This window comes from Zootoca vivipara, chromosome 14, assembly GCF_963506605.1.
Source record: "Zootoca vivipara chromosome 14, rZooViv1.1, whole genome shotgun sequence".
Taxonomy (NCBI): domain Eukaryota; kingdom Metazoa; phylum Chordata; class Lepidosauria; order Squamata; family Lacertidae; genus Zootoca; species Zootoca vivipara.
The window spans coordinates 53,353,834-53,372,258 of NC_083289.1; the positions used below are offsets into that span (position 1 = coordinate 53,353,834).

At 49.7% G+C, this 18,425-nt stretch overlaps 1 protein-coding gene across 3 annotated transcripts in view; it reads right to left on the reverse strand.

Moving 5' to 3' along the window:
* The window catches only part of RNF216 (ring finger protein 216), an 82,361-nt gene that overhangs the window by 39,945 nt on the left and 23,991 nt on the right, over nt 1–18,425 (reverse strand). For all 3 annotated transcript variants that reach the window (XM_035130584.2, XM_035130583.2, XM_035130582.2), the window contains 3 exons: nt 17,370–17,507; nt 16,046–16,194; nt 15,603–15,681 (listed from right to left, as the gene is read on the reverse strand). In XM_035130584.2, coding sequence (XP_034986475.1) covers nt 15,603–15,681; nt 16,046–16,194; nt 17,370–17,507 — 366 coding nt within the window. The remainder of the gene's footprint in view (nt 1–15,602; nt 15,682–16,045; nt 16,195–17,369; nt 17,508–18,425) is intronic.

Consider the following 18,425-nt stretch of genomic DNA (forward strand, 5'->3'; position numbering starts at 1 on the left):
CCCAACTGAAGCTACAGAGCAATTGTTTCGGATTTTCTAAAATTAGAATCCAGTGCAATCTGAACACCAAAAGCTAAAAGGATCTTTAAAATAATTTATAATTCTTGCATTATGCCATGAACCAACTTGTGCATTATCCAAGGATCCATTTAATTAAGAAAATAAAGTCTTCAAAGCTCTCTTAAACTTGGAAGATAACCCTCCCAAAGGTAGTTTTAACACAGTTGCATTGAGATGAATGTTCCCAGCTGCAACTGCCCTCTGGTGGTTCAGGCGTAGAAAAGGATCAGCGGAATTCCTGCAAGGCCCTTTTCAAACATGGTAAAAATGGTAAAAGTCCCTCAGTCCCACCCTATTCTGGGAGCCGAGGGTAATATTGGGGGTTTCCGGCCCCTCTCAGGCAGTGTCAAAAGTATTTCGCCACCTGCTGCGCAATATATTTCCGTGGTTTTAATCGTCAAAGGACATTCTTTTGATCAGGCTGCCCTAGAAACACCCAATTTTACCCCGAGTTCCCAATGTTCCACTGGTGCAATGCACACCCCCAGCCCACTCCCCACTCAGATGCCCAGGGGGCTCCCTCAGAGGAAGTGGGGCCAATCCTGTCTCCTGCAACTGGCTCCACACTGCCTCAAACAGGAGAACTTCCCTGCTGTACTCACGTGAACTACCACTGAGCAGCTTCCCTAAGTATTCCAATTTTGACGTTTTCATGGAATCATAGAATGGCAGAGTTGGGAGGGACCCTGAGGATCACACAGTCCAGCCCCCCGCAAGGCAGGCATAGGCAGCTGCCCCATACAGGGATCGAACCTGCGATCTTGGCGTTATCAGCCCCGTGTTATACCCAACAGAGCTACCCATACTACTGTTTGTATAAGGCAGGCATCCCCAAACTGCGGCCCTCCAGATGTTTTGGCCTACAACTCCCATGATCCCTAGCTAACAGGACCAGTGGTTGGGGAAGATGGTAATTGTAGTCCAAAACATCTGGAGGGCCGAAGTTTGGGGATGCCTGGTATAAGGCAATTGTCATCCACTCCAGAGTCTCAGATCAAGAGACCAAATATTCCTCTCCATGGACAATTTGAACATACAGAAGACATACTCATCCCTGGCAGATGGCCCTCTAACCTCTGCTTAGAAACCTCCCAGGAAGGAGAGTTTGCCACCTCTCATGAGAGTCCATTGCGCAGTCAAGCAGCTCTTCCTGGCAGAAAGCTCTTCCTGATGTTTAGCTGGAATCTCCTTTTCCTATCTTATGAGAGAGCGGTGCATAAATGCCGTTACAAATAAGCAGACGTTTGCACTGCAGAACCCTGAAGCCAGCTCACACTCCCCAAACGCCGACATGGCCCTCCCCAAGGAGGGGGAGATAGGGAGAGCAAGAAGTGCGCAAGAAGGGCCACACTCACACGCTGAACGACTTGGATCAGGCCTGCCCCACGAGGGCTGGTGCCACAGGGCATGTGGAGGATGCTGCCTTGTAACACGCCTGACTCTCTGGCCATTTAGACCAGTTCTGCCTGCTCTGACTCCAGGGTCCCAGGTCCCGATCCCTTTTAAACAGGGTTGCCCAGGGATCGAACTTGGGAACTTCTGCATATGAAGGCAAGTGCTCAGCCAAGGAAATAGGGGTCCCAGCCCTAGTCCACCAGGCCTACGGCAGGGCCTGGCCGACTACCAAAGGATTGCTGGTGCCCTGCAAGGAAGGAATACCTGCTGAGAGTCTGAGGGTCCTGCTCCTGCCTCTCTCCACCAGGCCTAGGGTGAAGGCCAGATAGACCTCAAAGGGACTGCTGCTGCCCAGCAGAGTCCTGTTTACGTTCTTTTAAACTGCTTTTTTAATTGTGTTTTTTATTTTTATTTTTTGGGGGGTGCTTCTGTTTATATTTTGATTATGTATTTTGTGTTTTTATCTTGTAATTTAATTTTGTGAACCGCCCCGAGACCTGCAGGTGTAGAGCGGTATATCATTTTTAATAATAAATACTGCAAACACACATTAAAAGTAGAAGCATAAGCCGAGGGAGCATTGATTTCAGGCAGCAAGTATAAGCCGCTCCCAGAAGCCCCTTTGGGTGCTCTATTTCCACATTCCCACTGTGCTTTCATCCGGGCTCAGCAGCCGATTCCAGCAGCATTGCTCCCCCAGCTTGGCTGATGGGTCAGTCAGCATTACAGCCAGACGGCTACAACTTCATTAATATTGCAATAGCTGCTCTGGCTTGAATGACTAGCAAGGTTGGGGGTGGTGGTGGAGGGGCTTCAAGGTTAAAAGCTGTCCAGGGCAGACTGCTGCCGGGGGGCGGGGAGTCCAATGGGTACGGATTTTGGTGCTACCCTGGGAGGGACAATCTGAAGGAAAGCACGTGCTGAAAATGAGCAGCGTTTGGAGGATGGCTCTAGCTAGCCCATCCCTCTTTCTGTTGTGCTAGCTTTTTACTTGCAGTTTTGTGGTTTAAAAATGAATAATTTGAAGAGTTATTACTAATCGGGTCCCCAGCCTGTATTCTGAAGTAATAGTCTAGGCAACTAAATCTTCCTGCTGCCTATGTAGAAATGGTTGAATGATTTATTAAAACAGCAGATGAGTGACTTGCCTGAAACCATCTTGCTCCCTAATAAGCCAAGGCCCTGACTCAACTATTCAGACTTTTAAAAGGTCTAGGCTTTTACCTGGTGCCTGGAAATGAAATGGAATCAGGTGCAGTTCAACTGATGTGCTGTGTGCTTTGTGGGGCAAGCTCCAGTCAATCATCCAATTTTAGAGTTCCAAATGCTCTTCAAATGGACAGGGAATGTCTTCCTGCTGGTATAAGCTAACTCTTAACCAATTGACCTACCACTGTTCTGTTTCAGTATATCTGAAGAAGTGTGCATGCACACGAAAGCTCATACCTATGACAAACTTAGTTGGTTTCTAAGGTGCTACTGGAAGGAATTTTTTTGTTTTGACCTACCTACAGTGATTCTTACCCACTACACTCCTTGGCTGCTGAAAAGCTCCTCTGACCTCCAGAATTGGTCCAGCTGCATCCCCACCCCCTGTCCCCAGGCAACTGCAGTGTTTTTTTTGCAGAACTGGAGGGTGAGGTGCTGAGCATGCAGATGGCTTTGAGCTGTAGCCTCTGCACAACAACTGCAGCCACTTGAGTTGCAAAAAGCACCTCCCAAGAGTTAATTCCTCTGTGCAAGACCCAACCTTGAGGTCCTCTCCCATGAGTAACATTTCCTCTTGCCCTCCACAACGTTAAAGGGAGGCTTTCTCCTCCCTGCACAAACACACCCACCCACTGCCCTGAAGGAAGAGGTTAGGCAAGATCGCCTGGCTCATGATGTGACCAAATTAGGAAAGAAACTCCAAAAGGCTCCAGGATGGACATCAGGCACGGTGGCCTGCACTTAGCCTCTGACCAGAACAACCACTAAGCGCTCCTTTGAGGCTGCACGTACAAGGCCAAGCTCCCCAAGGCACTGCCCCAAAGGTGGACACAGAGGCACTCTCCCAGCTGCTTCACACATTATGTTTCTCGGTGTAGACCAAGTGTGTGCCAAAACACTCGTGCCATGCAGATAGGTTCGTCAAGGGCACGGCAAATGGCTTTGAGTTCCTTGCTGAGCCTATTGTGGTTAACTTGCTCTGCCTCTACGTGATGTACATGTGCCGTGGCCCTGACCCTCACGTCTTCCTTGTGGGTTTCCCAGAAGCATGTGGAGGGACACAGCGGGAAGCAGGATCGTGGACCAGAAGGACTGCTGTCTGGCTATCAAGCCATCCAACAGCCCCAACCTAAGCTGCCCACTCCACGAAGTCTGTGGACAAGGTCTGCTAACTTCCTGCCCCAATCGGAAATGGCTTAGAATCATAGAATCATAGAGTTGGGAAAAACCACAAGGGCCATCCAGTCCAACCCCCTGCCAAGCAGGAAACACCATCAAAGCATTCTTGACATATGCCTGTCAAGCCTCTGCTTAAAGACCTCCAAAGAAGGAGACTCCACCACACTCCTTGGCAGCAAATTCCACTGCTGAACAGCTCTTACTGTCAGGAAGTTCTTCCTAATGTTTAGGTGGAAGCTTCTTTCTTGTAGTTTGAATCCATTGCTCCGTGTCCGCTTCTCTGGAGCAGCAGAAAACAACCTTTCTCCCTCCTCTATATGACATCCTTTTATATATTTGAACATGGCTATCATATCACCCCTTAACCTTCTCTTCTCCAGGCTAAACATACCCAGCTCCCTAAGCCGTTCCTCATAAGGCATCGTTTCCAGGCCTTTGACCATTTTGGTTGCCCTCCTCTGGACACGTTCCAGCTTGTCAGTATCCTTCTAGGTCAAGGCTGGGCCACCAGACATTGGACTCCAACTGCCCTGGCCAAAGTCAGGGAAGGTGGGAGCTGTTGTCCAGTGACACCTGGAGGGCCACAGGTACGCCATGCCTCTGCCCTAGGGAATACAGGAACCAGAGCAGAGCGGTTGCGGGTGGCTCTGCAGATGCTCCCACTCCTACACCCACTCTGGAAACATCATCTGCAGGCCGTAGGTCGGGCTCAACATGTCTGCTGCTCTGCTCAAACAAAGATTGTACAGACTAGCATAGCAGGCCATGAGGAAAAGGTGCCTATGTCAACAAGCTGGATCATAGAATAATAAACTGTCGAGTTGGAAGGGACCCCCAAGAGTCATCTAGTCCAGCCCCCTACAATGCAGGAATCTCAACAGAAAAGGCATGTTCCAGCCGCTATAGGAGACACAGTGCTAAGCATCTTTCCCTGCCTCTGACAGACTGAGTGCAACTTCCAGCCGACAGCAATCTGGGGCATTGCAGAAACTAGTCTCAAAAGCCAGACCCCAACACTTAACCCATTGCCCAGCCAATAAAAAGGCTAGTGAGGTTGGAAAGGGTCAGACTTAGATGCCCACCTCTTTCCAACATCCCCCCTGACCTGGAATCTGGTTTTATGTAAGCCCAAAGCCTCATGATGAACAGAGGCCTTGTGACCAGGGGTGGGGGACCTTTACATCAAGGGCAGCATTGGTGGGGCCAAAGCATTACCCTCCCCTCCCACTCACCCGCATCCACCCCCACCCCACCCCCGTTCACAGCCTGACTGATTAGCCTGCAACAAAAGAATTTCCACCCGATTTCTGTTCTAACTTGCCTGGGGGGTCCAAGCTGGAAAGACAGACATGGCCTCTTATGGATATATTTCCAAGCTGACAGGCACAACGTAGCAGCATCTTCTGACTGAAGGGTATGGCTATATATGGCAGGGGCACAAGGCCAGGAAGGGGGGGGGGACAGGGAGCTGGATTCCCAAACTTCCACCATCTATTTTTACACCAGTGGTTTGAGAATTCCTGCTTTTGGAAGCTGTGGAAACAACGACCCACAGATAATTGGGGGCGGGGTGGGGAGGAGAGAGGAAAAAGACAAGAGTCAAGGGAGACAGCTGCCTTCTTGCAGAGAAGCCAGTTCCCAAATATGTTTTACTTTATTACTGCACATTTTGGAGAGAGGCCATTTATCAAACATTTCTGGGCTTCCAATACAACCTGGATTCAAAAGCAGCTCCCTTGTGGAAGAATCCAAATACACTTTTCCCTTGTCCTTTGAAGTGAGTCGGAAGAGGAGAATGGCCTGGTGCAGCCTGCAGAGACTGTACCGTATCAGAAGGAAGCGGGATGGGATTTAGGGGGGAAGGAGGAAAGAGCATCATTCAACGTCACCTCATTTGGGCTAGAAAGGAGTGGGTTCCAAGGAAGGTGGCACCAGGTAATTGCTCTGAGCAGGTAGCTCTGCTCTTGGAAGGCAGCGATGGGTGAGAGAGAGAGCCTGCCTTTCAACTCAAGCCTTCCACTGGGCAAAACACTCAGGGAAGGTCTCCCTCTGCAAACACTTCCCCTCCCACTCCATGGACTTCTTTGTGCTGATTCAGCATCTCCAGTTCCCTGCAGACGGGATTGATCTGGATCCCCAGCGGCCTGCAGGAGCCACAAGATGAACGCAGGAGGCACATTTCAGAGAGGAAACCCGGTTTTAGGGGACGGCGTTTTGCGCAGGCACAGCAAACCACCACTGCTCACTGCCCGACAACCTTGCAAGGCAGAGAAGTATCATCACCGCTTATGGGGGCGGCCCTGAAGCAGAGAGGGAGAATGTGGCTTGCCAAAGACGACCTAGTGAGTTCATAGCAGAGGCTAGAAGCAAACTAGGCACTACGCTCACCAACTCTGCATGTATGGGAAACGCTAAGATGCTTTCAGAAGTTGGAGGGGAGCTCCACAGGTCTCCCAGTCCCTGGTGCCCATCTGCCTCTTCCCAATCTTTCCTCCTCCCAGATCTCAGAAGCCGAACAAGCTCTGCCACCCAAAACAGGAAATGCACCTCATTTGCCAGTTATCCTCCCTGCAGAACCCATTTCCTTGGGGCAGGCCCGGGACTTCCCCTGCTTGAGGAAACCCACGGATTTCAACGCAGTGTCTCTCCGGAGAAGCTCAGCACTCCCACTCCTCTCATGCCATCCTTGGCAAGCGCGTGCAGAGGGGCAGAGGCCTGCACCAGCCCCAGCGGCACAGTTGCCCCCCTTGGCTCAACCAGTCTCCTCTCCGCCTTCGTTTCCTCAACCGCCGTGCTGAAAAACACTGAGGCAGCAGCAGCTGAGTTTTTACTGCCCTTTTATGGTAGAAAAATGAAAACTGCCTACACAGCAGCAGCAGCAGCAAGAGCAGAGAGACACAGACGGAAACTTGCCATTTGTTGTGGTTTTGGCAAGGAGTCGATGGAGCATGTTCCTCACTGCCCCATTCAGAAGGGCGACCACCACTTAGGCGTTGAAAGGGGAAGGAAGTCGGAGGGGGCAGAAGAGAGCGGAGGCATCACACGCTGGACACCCCTGGCTTGCATCTGAAAACACCGCAAGCAGCACATGGATTTATGGCTATTTCCAATGCCCTGCCCCCGCCCCAAGGCTGTGTCACACTCTCGTGTGACCAAGGGAGAGAATCGAGGGAGTAACTAGCTGCAAATGGTGGTCCATTGAGCTCTATGGAACAAGGTGAATGGGCTGCCATCAGGGACGCAGAAAAGGGGGAGGAAAGTCTGCTCCTGCCAGATCAGCTCAGTGTCCCTCTTGGCCAAGCAGATGCCTCAATGGGAAAACCCACAAGGAGGACCAGAGCGCAAGAGCACTCCCCTCTCCTGCCGTTCAGAAGCATTACAGCCTCCGACCTCACCCGTTTGTTAGGTTGGGGGCAGCATCAGCACGCACGCACGCACACACACACACACACACACACACACACACACACACAACCCAAATGGCTGCCTATATGTCCATGGAAGAAGGGAAAACAAGGCATGGCATCCAGGGACCCTGATGCACTGCAGGAAGAACTTGCCCTCTTTCCCCCCAGCGAAAGAGTATGCAGACAGACGCAAGAGACTCTCGTGGGGGTCCCTTCTAGGTGCCACTGAAGAGAAGTCCACCTGCTTGTCAGAACAACTTTTCCCCTTCCAACCTTAGGATGTTCACTTTCCTCCGAAAAGCCAGAGACGGGGGAAATGTCATGGACAAGGCCTGCATCCAAAGCTGCACAGATCCCATGAAGGAAGAAATGAAGGCAATGCCAAGGGGTCTACCAGCCTCCTCACCGCCCAGAGGATGGCCAGAATGCAAGCAGCAGCCAAGGCCCATGAACAACACACGGCTCTTATTGGAAATCAGCTGGCGACAGAGCCTGTCCATTCTTGCCCCATCAGCAGAGCTTTCGGGAAGAGGGCAAGCCAGACGCGGGGGGTTAAAAAATGTGCCGCCAGAAAGCAAGAGGGGAAGCGGAGAGCAAGAATGGGCAGGTGCCTCTAAGGCCATAGGAGGAGGAGGAGGGGGATTGCAAAACGGGTATTGAGCCTGTGCTCAGAACTGGGATGGGATGATCTGGCCAAGGAAGACGGCTAAGTAATGCTTGTACATTGGTACCTTCGGTTGCGGACGGGATCCGTTCTGAAGCTCCGGTCAGATCCCGAGGTTTCCGCAACTGGAGGGACCGCTTTTCCACATGCACACGCAGCAGCAGACCGCTTCTGCGCATGCGGCAAAACACTTCTGGGTTTACCACTTTCTCAACCCGAGGGTAACGTAAGCTGAGGTGCTACTGTAATGTACGAAAAACTAGGGGAAATTGACTTTAAAAAAATAATTAAAGAAAATAAGATAAACAGATGGGGGGGAAAGAATGTTAATGGTAACCATGGAAGGGTCGAGGGAAGTCAAGGGATTCATAGAATCTTAAATGAGGTGGTGAACGACGTGTTTGAATTTAAAATATGTTATGTAAAAAGTTATATATATTACACACACACACACATATATAATAAATAAAGACTGCTGACAGGAAGGTACAGGCCAGCCCTGTTTGAGACTCCTCTGCTGCCTTGACCAACCTCCCGCTGTTCTGGAACACAGCTCCCATCAAGGCCAAGTCGTGGGAATTGCAGGACAAAACCTCTGAAGGGTAGCAAAGGCTGCCGCACTGGCTGGCCTGCCCTTATTAGAAGAGTAAGGGAGAAATATCCCCCCTTGAGGATGTCTCCAGAGTGGTGTTTTGCTTTGCCTTTTACTCTGTGTCCACTATCTGCTACAGTACATAGGTGTCTATCTCAGGGAGCTGGGTAGCAGCCCCAGGTCAGGGGCAGAGCAGGTGATTTGCCCAGATGGCGCCAGGTTCTCTTCCCTGGCATCTTCCCAGCTACAAGGAACATGGGGAAGGAGGATCTTGCCGAAAGGCCTGCCGGAGACCCCGAGGGAGGTGGACCCCCAGCCTGACTCAGCAAGACATTTACAGGGCAGCTGCTTTTTGCTTTCAGTGCTGTGGCCACCTTGAGCACTGATCAGGAGCTGGAGTCAAGCGTAGGTCAGCAATAAAACAAAGCACCCCGTGTCAGTGACGCTAACCCTTATTGAAAGAAACAAAACAGCGCAGGCCTAATGATCATAGCATTTCTTGCCCCAATGCGAGGACTGAAGGCCCCCACCCTCCCACTGCTCCCTAAGACTCACCCCCCAGCAGCCTAAGGTTCTGCCGTCTTGTCTCTCATTGCTTCTCCCTTTTCATACCTCTTCTGGTTCTGGGAGACTGGGGGAGGGAGGGAGCAGGTACCGTAGTAGCAGGAGGGAGATCTCCCTGGCTTCTTCAGCAGCCTGCCTCATCTCTGCCTCAGCCCCTCTGCTTCAGTCTTTGATTCTGGACTTCTCTCTGCCCCAGCCTCTCCCAGCTCACTAAGCCCTGCTGCCTCTTCAGCTTCCAACACCTCCTTCTCCCAGTCTGCTCCCTCTTCTCCCTCTGGCCACTCAACATCATCATTTCATTTCAAATAAATAAAAAAATTGTCCAATAGCACCTTAGAGACCAACTAAGTTTGTTCTGGGTATGAGCCTTCGTGTTCATGCACACTTCTTCAGATACACTGAAACAGAAGGCACCAGACCCTTATATATAGTGGGAGGGTGGGGTGGGGTTTTTCTCAGGAGGGAAGTAGGAGAAGGGTGATTGACTCAATGGGTATGAGTTACAGGTACAGTAGTAACAATGGGTATGGTAAGCCTGTTAACTGTTAACAACTGCAATTAGTCCTACAGAAAAAAGCAAAGGAATAATATGCAGATGGCCAAAAATAGCTTTAGCATATGTAATGAGACAAGAATCCAATATCTCTATTCAGACCAGGTCTCTCTATAGTTTTCAGTTTAGTAATAAGTTAAAAGGTAAAGGGGACCCCTGACCATTAGGTCCAGTCGTGACCAACTCTGGGGTTGCGCGCTCATCTCGCATTATTGGCCGAGGGAGCCGGCGTATAGCTTCCAGGTCATGTGGCCAGCATGACAAAGCCGCTTCTGGCAAACCAGAGCAGCACACGGAAACGCCGTTTACCTTCCCGCTGTAGCGGTTCCTATTTATCTACTTGCATTTTTTTACGTGCTTTCGAACTGCTAGGTTGGCAGGAGCTGGGACCAAGCAACGGGAGCTCACCCCGTCACAGGGATTCGAACTGCCGACCTTCTGATCAGCAAGCCCTAGGCTCAGTGGTTTAACCACAGCGCCACCTGGGTTGCTACTTAGAATTCAGCAACTTCTCATTTCATTTCATTTATTGAATTTATATACTGCTCTATACCCAGAGGTCTCAGGGTGGTTCACAGTAAAAATCACAATATACAACATCAAAAATAAAATCCAATACCACCCCCACCATCCCAAAAGAGCCACCTTTTAAAGGGTATAGGATGTTGATCGGTTAAGCAAAGGCCTGGTTAAAAAGGAACATTTTTGCCTGGCGCCTAAAGGTGTATAATGAAGGCGCCAGGCAAACTTCCCTGGGGAGAGCATTCCATAGACAGGGAGTTACTGCAGAGAAGGCCCCGTTCATCCCCCACCCACCCCAGGCTCTGTGCTTTCTTCTCTTGGGGTTCTCCAGCTGGTGCCTCCCATCACTCTTCTGCATCCAACCAGTCCATGACAGGTAACACAGAAACCTCTCAAGTAAATCAATTATGGATGATACCAGTACCAGCTATCTTTTCTTTTATTTAAATCCAGGATGGAGAACTGGGGGGGGGCTGCTGGGACCCCCAACTCCCATCATCCCCAACAAGTGTCCAGCCTGCCGCTATTCTAAGCCATGAGGACATTCAGACTCCCTTCCTGGCAGGACACAACTGCGGCATCACAAGCATCAGAAAGCAGAGGGAGCGGAAGAAGCACAAACATGGCCCTCGTCCCCAGTTGCTTTGGATGGACAGGAAGGAGCCGAAACAACTGGTTCAAATGGCAATAACGGGGCTTTGATGAACTTTAGGAAGAGCTTCCTGATGGCACGAGCTAATCAGCCTTGGGAAGGCGTGTCTAAGAAGCAGAGGGTGGAAGGACCTTTCATCCAGAGGTTTCTCAACAGAAGCTGAGTGGTCACCCACTGGGGTGCCTAGTGCAGCCAATTTCTTGCAATGGCAAGGGATTGGTCTAGAGGCCCCTTCCAGGACTTGCATCCTGAGAAGATGTGCAGCTTAGAGGCTGGCATGATGACACTGCGGAGGAGATGGAGAAGCTTCAGTGTTTCTTCATCTCTTAGGAAGCATCTACCACCCACCTAGGTGATTGTATGTAGAATGTCTGTCCCCCGCACATTATTTTTTTGGGGGGGAGTAGTTATATAGAGGGAATGCAAGCAGGCAGGATTGAGAGTGGGAGAAAGATTGTGCAGGTAGGTGGAAATAGCATCAAGATTTCAGAGATGAAAACAGGGAAAGTATTACCGTATTTTTCGCTCCATAAGACGCAATTCCCCCCCCCCCAAAAAAAGGAAGGGGAAATGTCTGTGCGTCTTATGGGGCGAAGGCACGGCTGCTCCGCCCTCTGCCACAGCCGCCGACAGCGGCAAAGGGGCAGGGGAGGGACAAGCAGCCCAAAAGCAGCCCTTTTGGGCCGCTCGTCCCTCTGCCGCCTCTGCCGCTCGCAAGAGCCAGCATAGGAGCCGCGGTTGGGAGAGGCACAGCGCATTGCCTCTCCCAACCGCGCCTCCAGTCCCTGCCCCAGCGAGAGGTGGTGGCAGGACCGGTTGTTTATTAAATAGTTTAGTACAACATTTGATTCAGAATATTTTTTCTTGTTTTCCTCCTATAAAAAACCTAAGCGCATCTTATGGTCAGGTGTGTCTTATGGAGCGGAAAATATGGTAATCTGTGAGGATCTCTGTTCTGGTTAAGAGGCGAACAGGAAAGGAGAGCTCATTGCACTCAGCTGCCTAAAAGGGAGCTGGCAGAAGCAGGCAGCCAAGCCTCTCACCCTTCTGGCCTGCCCCAAATGCTGTGCACTCCTTCAAGGATGGGTTGTTACCGTGGCAACAGTATCTTTCACCTCCCAACTATCCAGCTCACTGGAAACACTGCAGCGTTCTGTGCTGAGACTGCAAAGGAGAGCAGACAGCTGCCTCTGCCCATAATATACAAGGAGATATACAATCCTGGCAAAGAAACCGCCACTGTCAGCAAGTTACGCCGTCTGCTTAAGAAACAAGCAGGCATGTGTGTGCCCTGTGTCCAAGCCAATCAACTGGGACAGGAAATTGGGGGGGGGGGCGGCAGCCAAGCTGCTCAACCGCCAGCATCCATAGGGGCCGAGAACTAAGAGGTTAAACAGCTTCTAAATTTACCAGGGGTTTGGAAGAGGGTTGCAGATGTTAAGCAAGGAAGTGGGTGGGGAGAAAAACAGTATCTAGAAATTCCCTTGAACGCAAAGTTCTGACTTCCGTTTTGAAGAGTGGACAACCAGAAGGTGCTCTTTCTTTTTGGCAAAGTTATACGTAGGGCACAAAGGCAACGGACTTAAGAGAGTAAGAACATAAGGCGAGCCCTGCTGGATCAGGTCCATGGCCCTTCTAGTCTAGCATTTTGCCAACCAGATGCTTGGGGGAAGCCGCAAAGCAGGAGCCAAGCAGGAGCCCATCCTGCACTTGGGTACTGGTACTCAGTGGTACTCACTGGTACCTGCAACTGGTACTCAGAAGCAAACCTGCCTTCTCCCATGGAGGCAGAGAAAAGCCATTGTGGCTTGTAGCCATCGATAGCTGTCTCCTCTTCCATGAAGTTGACTCTTTTAAAGCCATCCAAGTTGGTAGCCATCCCTGCCTCCTGTGGGAGAGAGTTCCACAGTTTAACAATGTGCTGCATGAAGAAGTCCTTCCTTTTGTCTGTCCTGACTCTTCCAACATTCAGCTTCCTAGAACATCCACGAGTTCCAGTGCTAGCAGAGAGGGAGAAAAACTTTTCTCTGTCCCCTTTCTCCACACCACCTCTTCGCTAATCTAAGAAATCCCAGGTGTTGGAGCCTTCCTGTTTTCCTGAAACAGGCATCAAGCCTATAGGCCTGCGATCTCCAGGATCCTCTCTTGATCCCATGTCAAAAACGGGTGTTGCATCGTCCACTTTCCAGTCCTCGGGCTTATCAGAACCTCAGAGAAGGTTCTATTTAACTACCATGGCTGATAGGACTTGGTGGAATTTGCTTTGAACACGTCACAAATCAAAACACCGCAAGCCACTGATGCCAGACGGAGCCACTCCTGCCTGGAAAGTTCTGATATGGCTGTGAGCACTGGTACAATTGCAACTCCTGCCCATAGCCAGAGCATTTTTTGCTTTTTGTGGGGCTGGATACCACCAGCTCTGCTGAGCAGCCAGGCTCCTCCCTCCTGGCAACAGACATTCACGGCATCAGGCAGCAGTAGAAGAAAGGAGAGAAGAGACCAGCCACATTTTGGTGCCCCCTCGCCTTGAACGTTTCCACTCCACCTGGTCATTAGAACTGGTACTCTATTTTTCTTCTCCCTCCCAATCTGTTTTCCTTTTGTGACATGCCTAACGGCAGGGATTATCTCTCCTCTCTCTCTCTCTCTTTGGGATCTGTAAACTGCTGCAGGATTCTTCTTTGGCTGAAGAGAGGGACAAAATTAAACAAACTAGCATCTACTACCCAAGGAGCGGAGAGGGGGAGTTCCAATATTCAGCCACCAGCCATTAGATCCATTATTATTGCTGCAATACGATAAATGCATTTGAAGAATGCAAGCCGGCAGGAGGCAATTCTTTTGGAGTCTAAAGGCTTCCACATACAGCACAAGCCATTAAGTAGCATGTGCATATGACTGTTGGTGTTTGATGAATGACGCTTTTAACATATCCCCCCCCCAACTCCAGCGACCAACAGGATTCTAATGGAAGTCTTGGCTGTATATAGGGGTCCATTCAGACATCACAAAATGAGCCCCAGGTAGACAACCCAGGATGCAACCGCAACACTGCTTTTGATACTTGCTGAGAGGGGAGTGCCTGGTAGACAGCCTCTGGCTCCACTTTCTTCCAGGAAGTTCCCTGCAAAGGCAGCTTCTTCTGCAAAGACTTGCTTTCCTTGCACTGCTGCATCAGGGTGTTTTCAGCTGCCCACTACCCCCACTGCATGTCCTCTTGTCAGGGGTCATGCTACACAGCAGCCATGTGGGTTTTCTGGAGAATTCTGAATAGAATTTCTTCCCCCTACATAATTTTCAGATGCCCTAAATATCAAGCGGTAGAAGGCAATGCTTCCTCCCGCTCTGCCAGGGCAGGAGGATATTGGAAGCATTTACTTCCCGGTTTAATCCGAGTTTGCTATGTCCAAACTGTGCCAAAAATCATGTTTCAATCCTTGCTCCTTTCAGTAGCTTTGGATGTAAAGGCAAACCGTGGTTACAAATTCTGTAACACAATGCATTTTTTAGAAACTGAATTTTCCACACAAAATAAGAAAGTAATTCCAATAGTTCACAGTCATCCCCTCACCTTTTTGGCCAAAGAAATTAAAGAACACAGACACTGTGCGAGAGACAGATAAGCCAAAGAAAAAGAGGGTCACCACAGCGAATCTCTAGCAAGGCCGCCAAGTGGGTGTGAAACACCACATTGCTGAAATTATTACAGTATTATTATTAATGCCCCGCCCATCTGGCTGGGTTTCCCCCACCACTCTGGGCGGCTTCCAACAAAGATTAAAATACATTAAAACATCACAGATTAAAAACTTCCCTAAACAGGGCTGCCTTTAGGTGTTTTCTAAATGTCAGGTTCCTCATGAGGTAACAGGTATGGCCAAGATCATGAGCCTTGGGGCATTCCAGGAATTGAGAGACCTCAGCAGACACCCATACATTTAGGAGCTCAACGGATGATCTCTTGCACACTGCACTCTCTCCAGGGCTGCGTGGGGAACTCCTTGGAGGAAGGCCTGAATGTGACAGGCAACTAAACAAAAGGCTCTGAAGGTCTCGGGCTCAGCAGAGCCCCATGGATTATTTCTTGCTTTTAGAGAGAGTATCCCAGCTACCGAAAAGAGAGACTTACATAGGATTAACTCTGGCCTTGCATAGACCAATGGCACCACCTAGTGGTTCCCACCCTCCAATATTCCAGTTCTCATATTTTCTTGGTTTCATGCAAATCTCTGTTGCTGTTCATTGAGATGGGCTCCTCCTATGCCAGTGGCTGCAGCTATCAGTCATGTCCGCACGCGCTGACCCACATTGTCCAGTATGCTGCCCGCTCAGCACTCTGTGCCTCTGCAGAGAAGCCGCATTCAGCCAGAAAACAAGAGCAGCACCAGGCTAGCTCAAAATCTAGTCTTGTGGGAATAGGCCAGGGTGCACTGCATAGCACACTGACTGCACCCACCAATTAAAAGCACCTGAAGGGCTATTTCTGCAAAACAGGCAGAAGACACGGCACACGAAGCTGCCCCTTGAGTTATTGTGACTTCCGCCATGCCAAGAACCCCCAATCCCTCTTCCAACAGTTTGCTTCCCCGGGCAGCTGTTGCCATCTCAAAAGCTCAGCCTGGCACGCACTCTTCTTGGCCAAGGCCCCTGCAAGGAACTCCATGCCAAGCTCTCCTTCCCACTCAATCCACTGCTGAGCCAGGCAGCAGAGGACAGAGCCTTGCTCCTTCCATGCTGTCAGCTGCTACCGCCTGCCTTGTTGCATCGCCAGCCAATCGCAAAATTAAAAGTTCACCTCTTACCTTCCGGCATCGAGGGTTGGGGCAGCTGAACCGCTTCACATCCTTGTCCAGCAGAGCTGGGAAGCTGCAGAAGGGACACCTGCGGGCCAAGGAAGAGCGGAGTTGAGGGTTTTGTACTAACTTCTCACTGTATAGTCCTCAAAGGTCTGCTGCCAGTCTCCCTGACTCTCCTGATCTCCTGTTTCCTTTCCTGCAGAACTTCAAAGGAGATTAGACCACACACACACACACACACACACACACACACACACACACACACACCTTTTACCGTAAGGCAAACAGGGGATCAACCTGGTTTTCCACAGGGCTGCAGCCGGAAGCCAGGATTGTGTGTGCATGTGATCCTAAGCTAGCACCTAGCTGCTGCTAATGTGTGAATTGGCCAAAGGTGGCTTGGAACCTGAGAATCCCCCAGGAGGCTCAGACCGAAGCGCTAGGCTCACCTGACTAACTCATCCGCACAGGCAGCAGCCACCTCCTCCTCTGCTTTCCGCTCATAGTATTTGCACAGGATGTTTTCAGGAAGCACTTTCTCCAGTTCACTGGTTGGAAATGAGCACGTGCAACTCCCTTCCATGCAGCTGAGCTCCGACTAGACACCGGAGAAAGACAGAGAAAGGCTAAGGTTATAGGAAGTTCAGCACTGTTTGTCAGTCGTTTATACAGCACCATTCCAACACGCAGAGCTGTTTTGCGACATCTGGGATATTGAACTGGGTTATTTTGCAATCATTTTCTTATGGGAGGCTGCACATGCATCACGGTGGAACTTTCTGCTAAGCCGCAACAGTATGTTTTCATCCTCCAAGCACCATCCTCTGCTGGAGGATGTCACCCAGCCAGGACTGTCCAACTCACACCAACACAAGACACTTGACCCAAAAAAAGTAGGAGCAGTTGGTACTTAACCCCAGTTAAATTGGCAAATTTTTACAAACTAAAATCTAATACTTGCTGGAGATGCAAGAAAGAAATCGGAACAATGTATCATATGGGGTGGAAGTGTCGACTTATCAAACAATTTTGGAATAATATATATGAAGAAATTAAAAATATGTTTAAAATATCTTTTATCAAGAAACTGGAAGCATTTCTTCTGGGTTTAATCACAAATGATATTCCTAGCAATAAAAAGAAAGTATTTCTATATGCTACAACGCCTGCCAGGATGCTTACAGCAAAGAATTGGAGGGGGAGGGGGAAATCCCATCCAAATTAAACTTTGTGAATATATAGATTTGACAAGATTAACGGCAGTCTTAAGGGGACAATCAGAACAAAAATTCATAAAAGAATGGGACTGCATTAAAGAATACATGAAAAAACATTGTTCTGGACCAAAAATATTGGCATGTAATGAGTGAAGCTTTGCAGGGTCAAAGAAATGAAGAAACGGTTGTAATAGGTATAAAGCTAGAAGTAATATATTTATCTAGCACAACAATTAAGAAGACTGAAAATTTGAAGTCCCAAAACAGTGGAAGGAAGTCAAAGTTTATGTATGTTTTGTTATGTCTTGCAAATGTTATGGTTTTTCTTTGTTTTCTTTTTGGTTTTATATGTATAATTTATGTTGTAATTTTGCACTGAATTTTTTTTTTTAATAGCAGCAGTTGAAACAGCCCACAATGAACGATGCCATATGGACACAGCTAAAAAGCAGGAGTGGGATGAGGCGAGTAAACCGGCAGTGACGTGAAAGAAGACCAAGTCAGGAGGCCTGGAAATCTCCACCGTTCCATGCACCCAGGAGATCTCTGTCCTTACCTTGCCGGAGCCAAAGACTGCTTCCTGAGCGTACTTGATTAGGCACTCCTTGCAAAACAGATGTCCATCCGCACATTGCGTCAGCTCCTCAAAGGCAAAGTCCCCGTAGCAACAGCAACACACGATCATCTGGCCATTCTGCAAGTCAATGCCTCAAGGTTAATTCCCCGCCCTGCACAGGAAGGCCACTTTTCCATAATATGATCCAGCATGGAAAACCCTGTAGACCAGGCAAATTGCTTGGGTCTTGATGGGAAGAAGGGACACCACGCAAGGAGGCCCATCTCCTGGCTGCCCTTTTCACTCAACCCCGGCAGGGAAGTGCATCGTGGAAAAGCACTTTGCACTTGGGGGCACAAGAAACATACCCATGGCTTCAAACCAATAGCTCAGACCCTGTTTTCCACCACAGATGCTTCTGGGAGTAAGAGGCACACAGGCTTTATACATGAGGTGGAAAATATGATCAGATCAGGGAACTCTGTGCGGCAAAACAAAGTTAAGAAAATGACAACCTCACAGCTGATCAATGTAAGAATAGCTTGCTGGGTCAGACCAGTGGCCTATTCAGTCCAGTATCCTGTTCTCACAGTGTAAAACTCAAGCAGTCAGGTTCAGCAGATTTCCTCCACTGAAAATCAAATTGCAGCACAGCACTATCGTTACACAGAAAGCTGACTGACACGCATTCCAGATGCCAAACATCAGTTTCACACAAGCATCTGTACCACCTGAGGGTCCCACACTCTAAGGCAGCCTTCCTCAACCTGGCGCCTTCCATATGTGTTTGTCAGGGGACCACCAGGGGTCAGCAGAGAGCCCGGAGAGGCAGTGCAAGGGGTCAGGGATGCAAGGAGCTCAGAGCACCACCAGGGAACGTCACGCCAGAGCTCTCAGACGGAGAGGTCTCAGATGCTAGAGACCCTGATCAGCGCTTGAGCGGGTCAGGAGGGGAGGGGAACGCAATCGCCCTGTCTCCTCAACAGCGCAGGGGTCAAACGTGTCGGGAGGAAAGAAGTAGACTATACTGTGTTGGAGGTGGTCCCGTCGAGAACC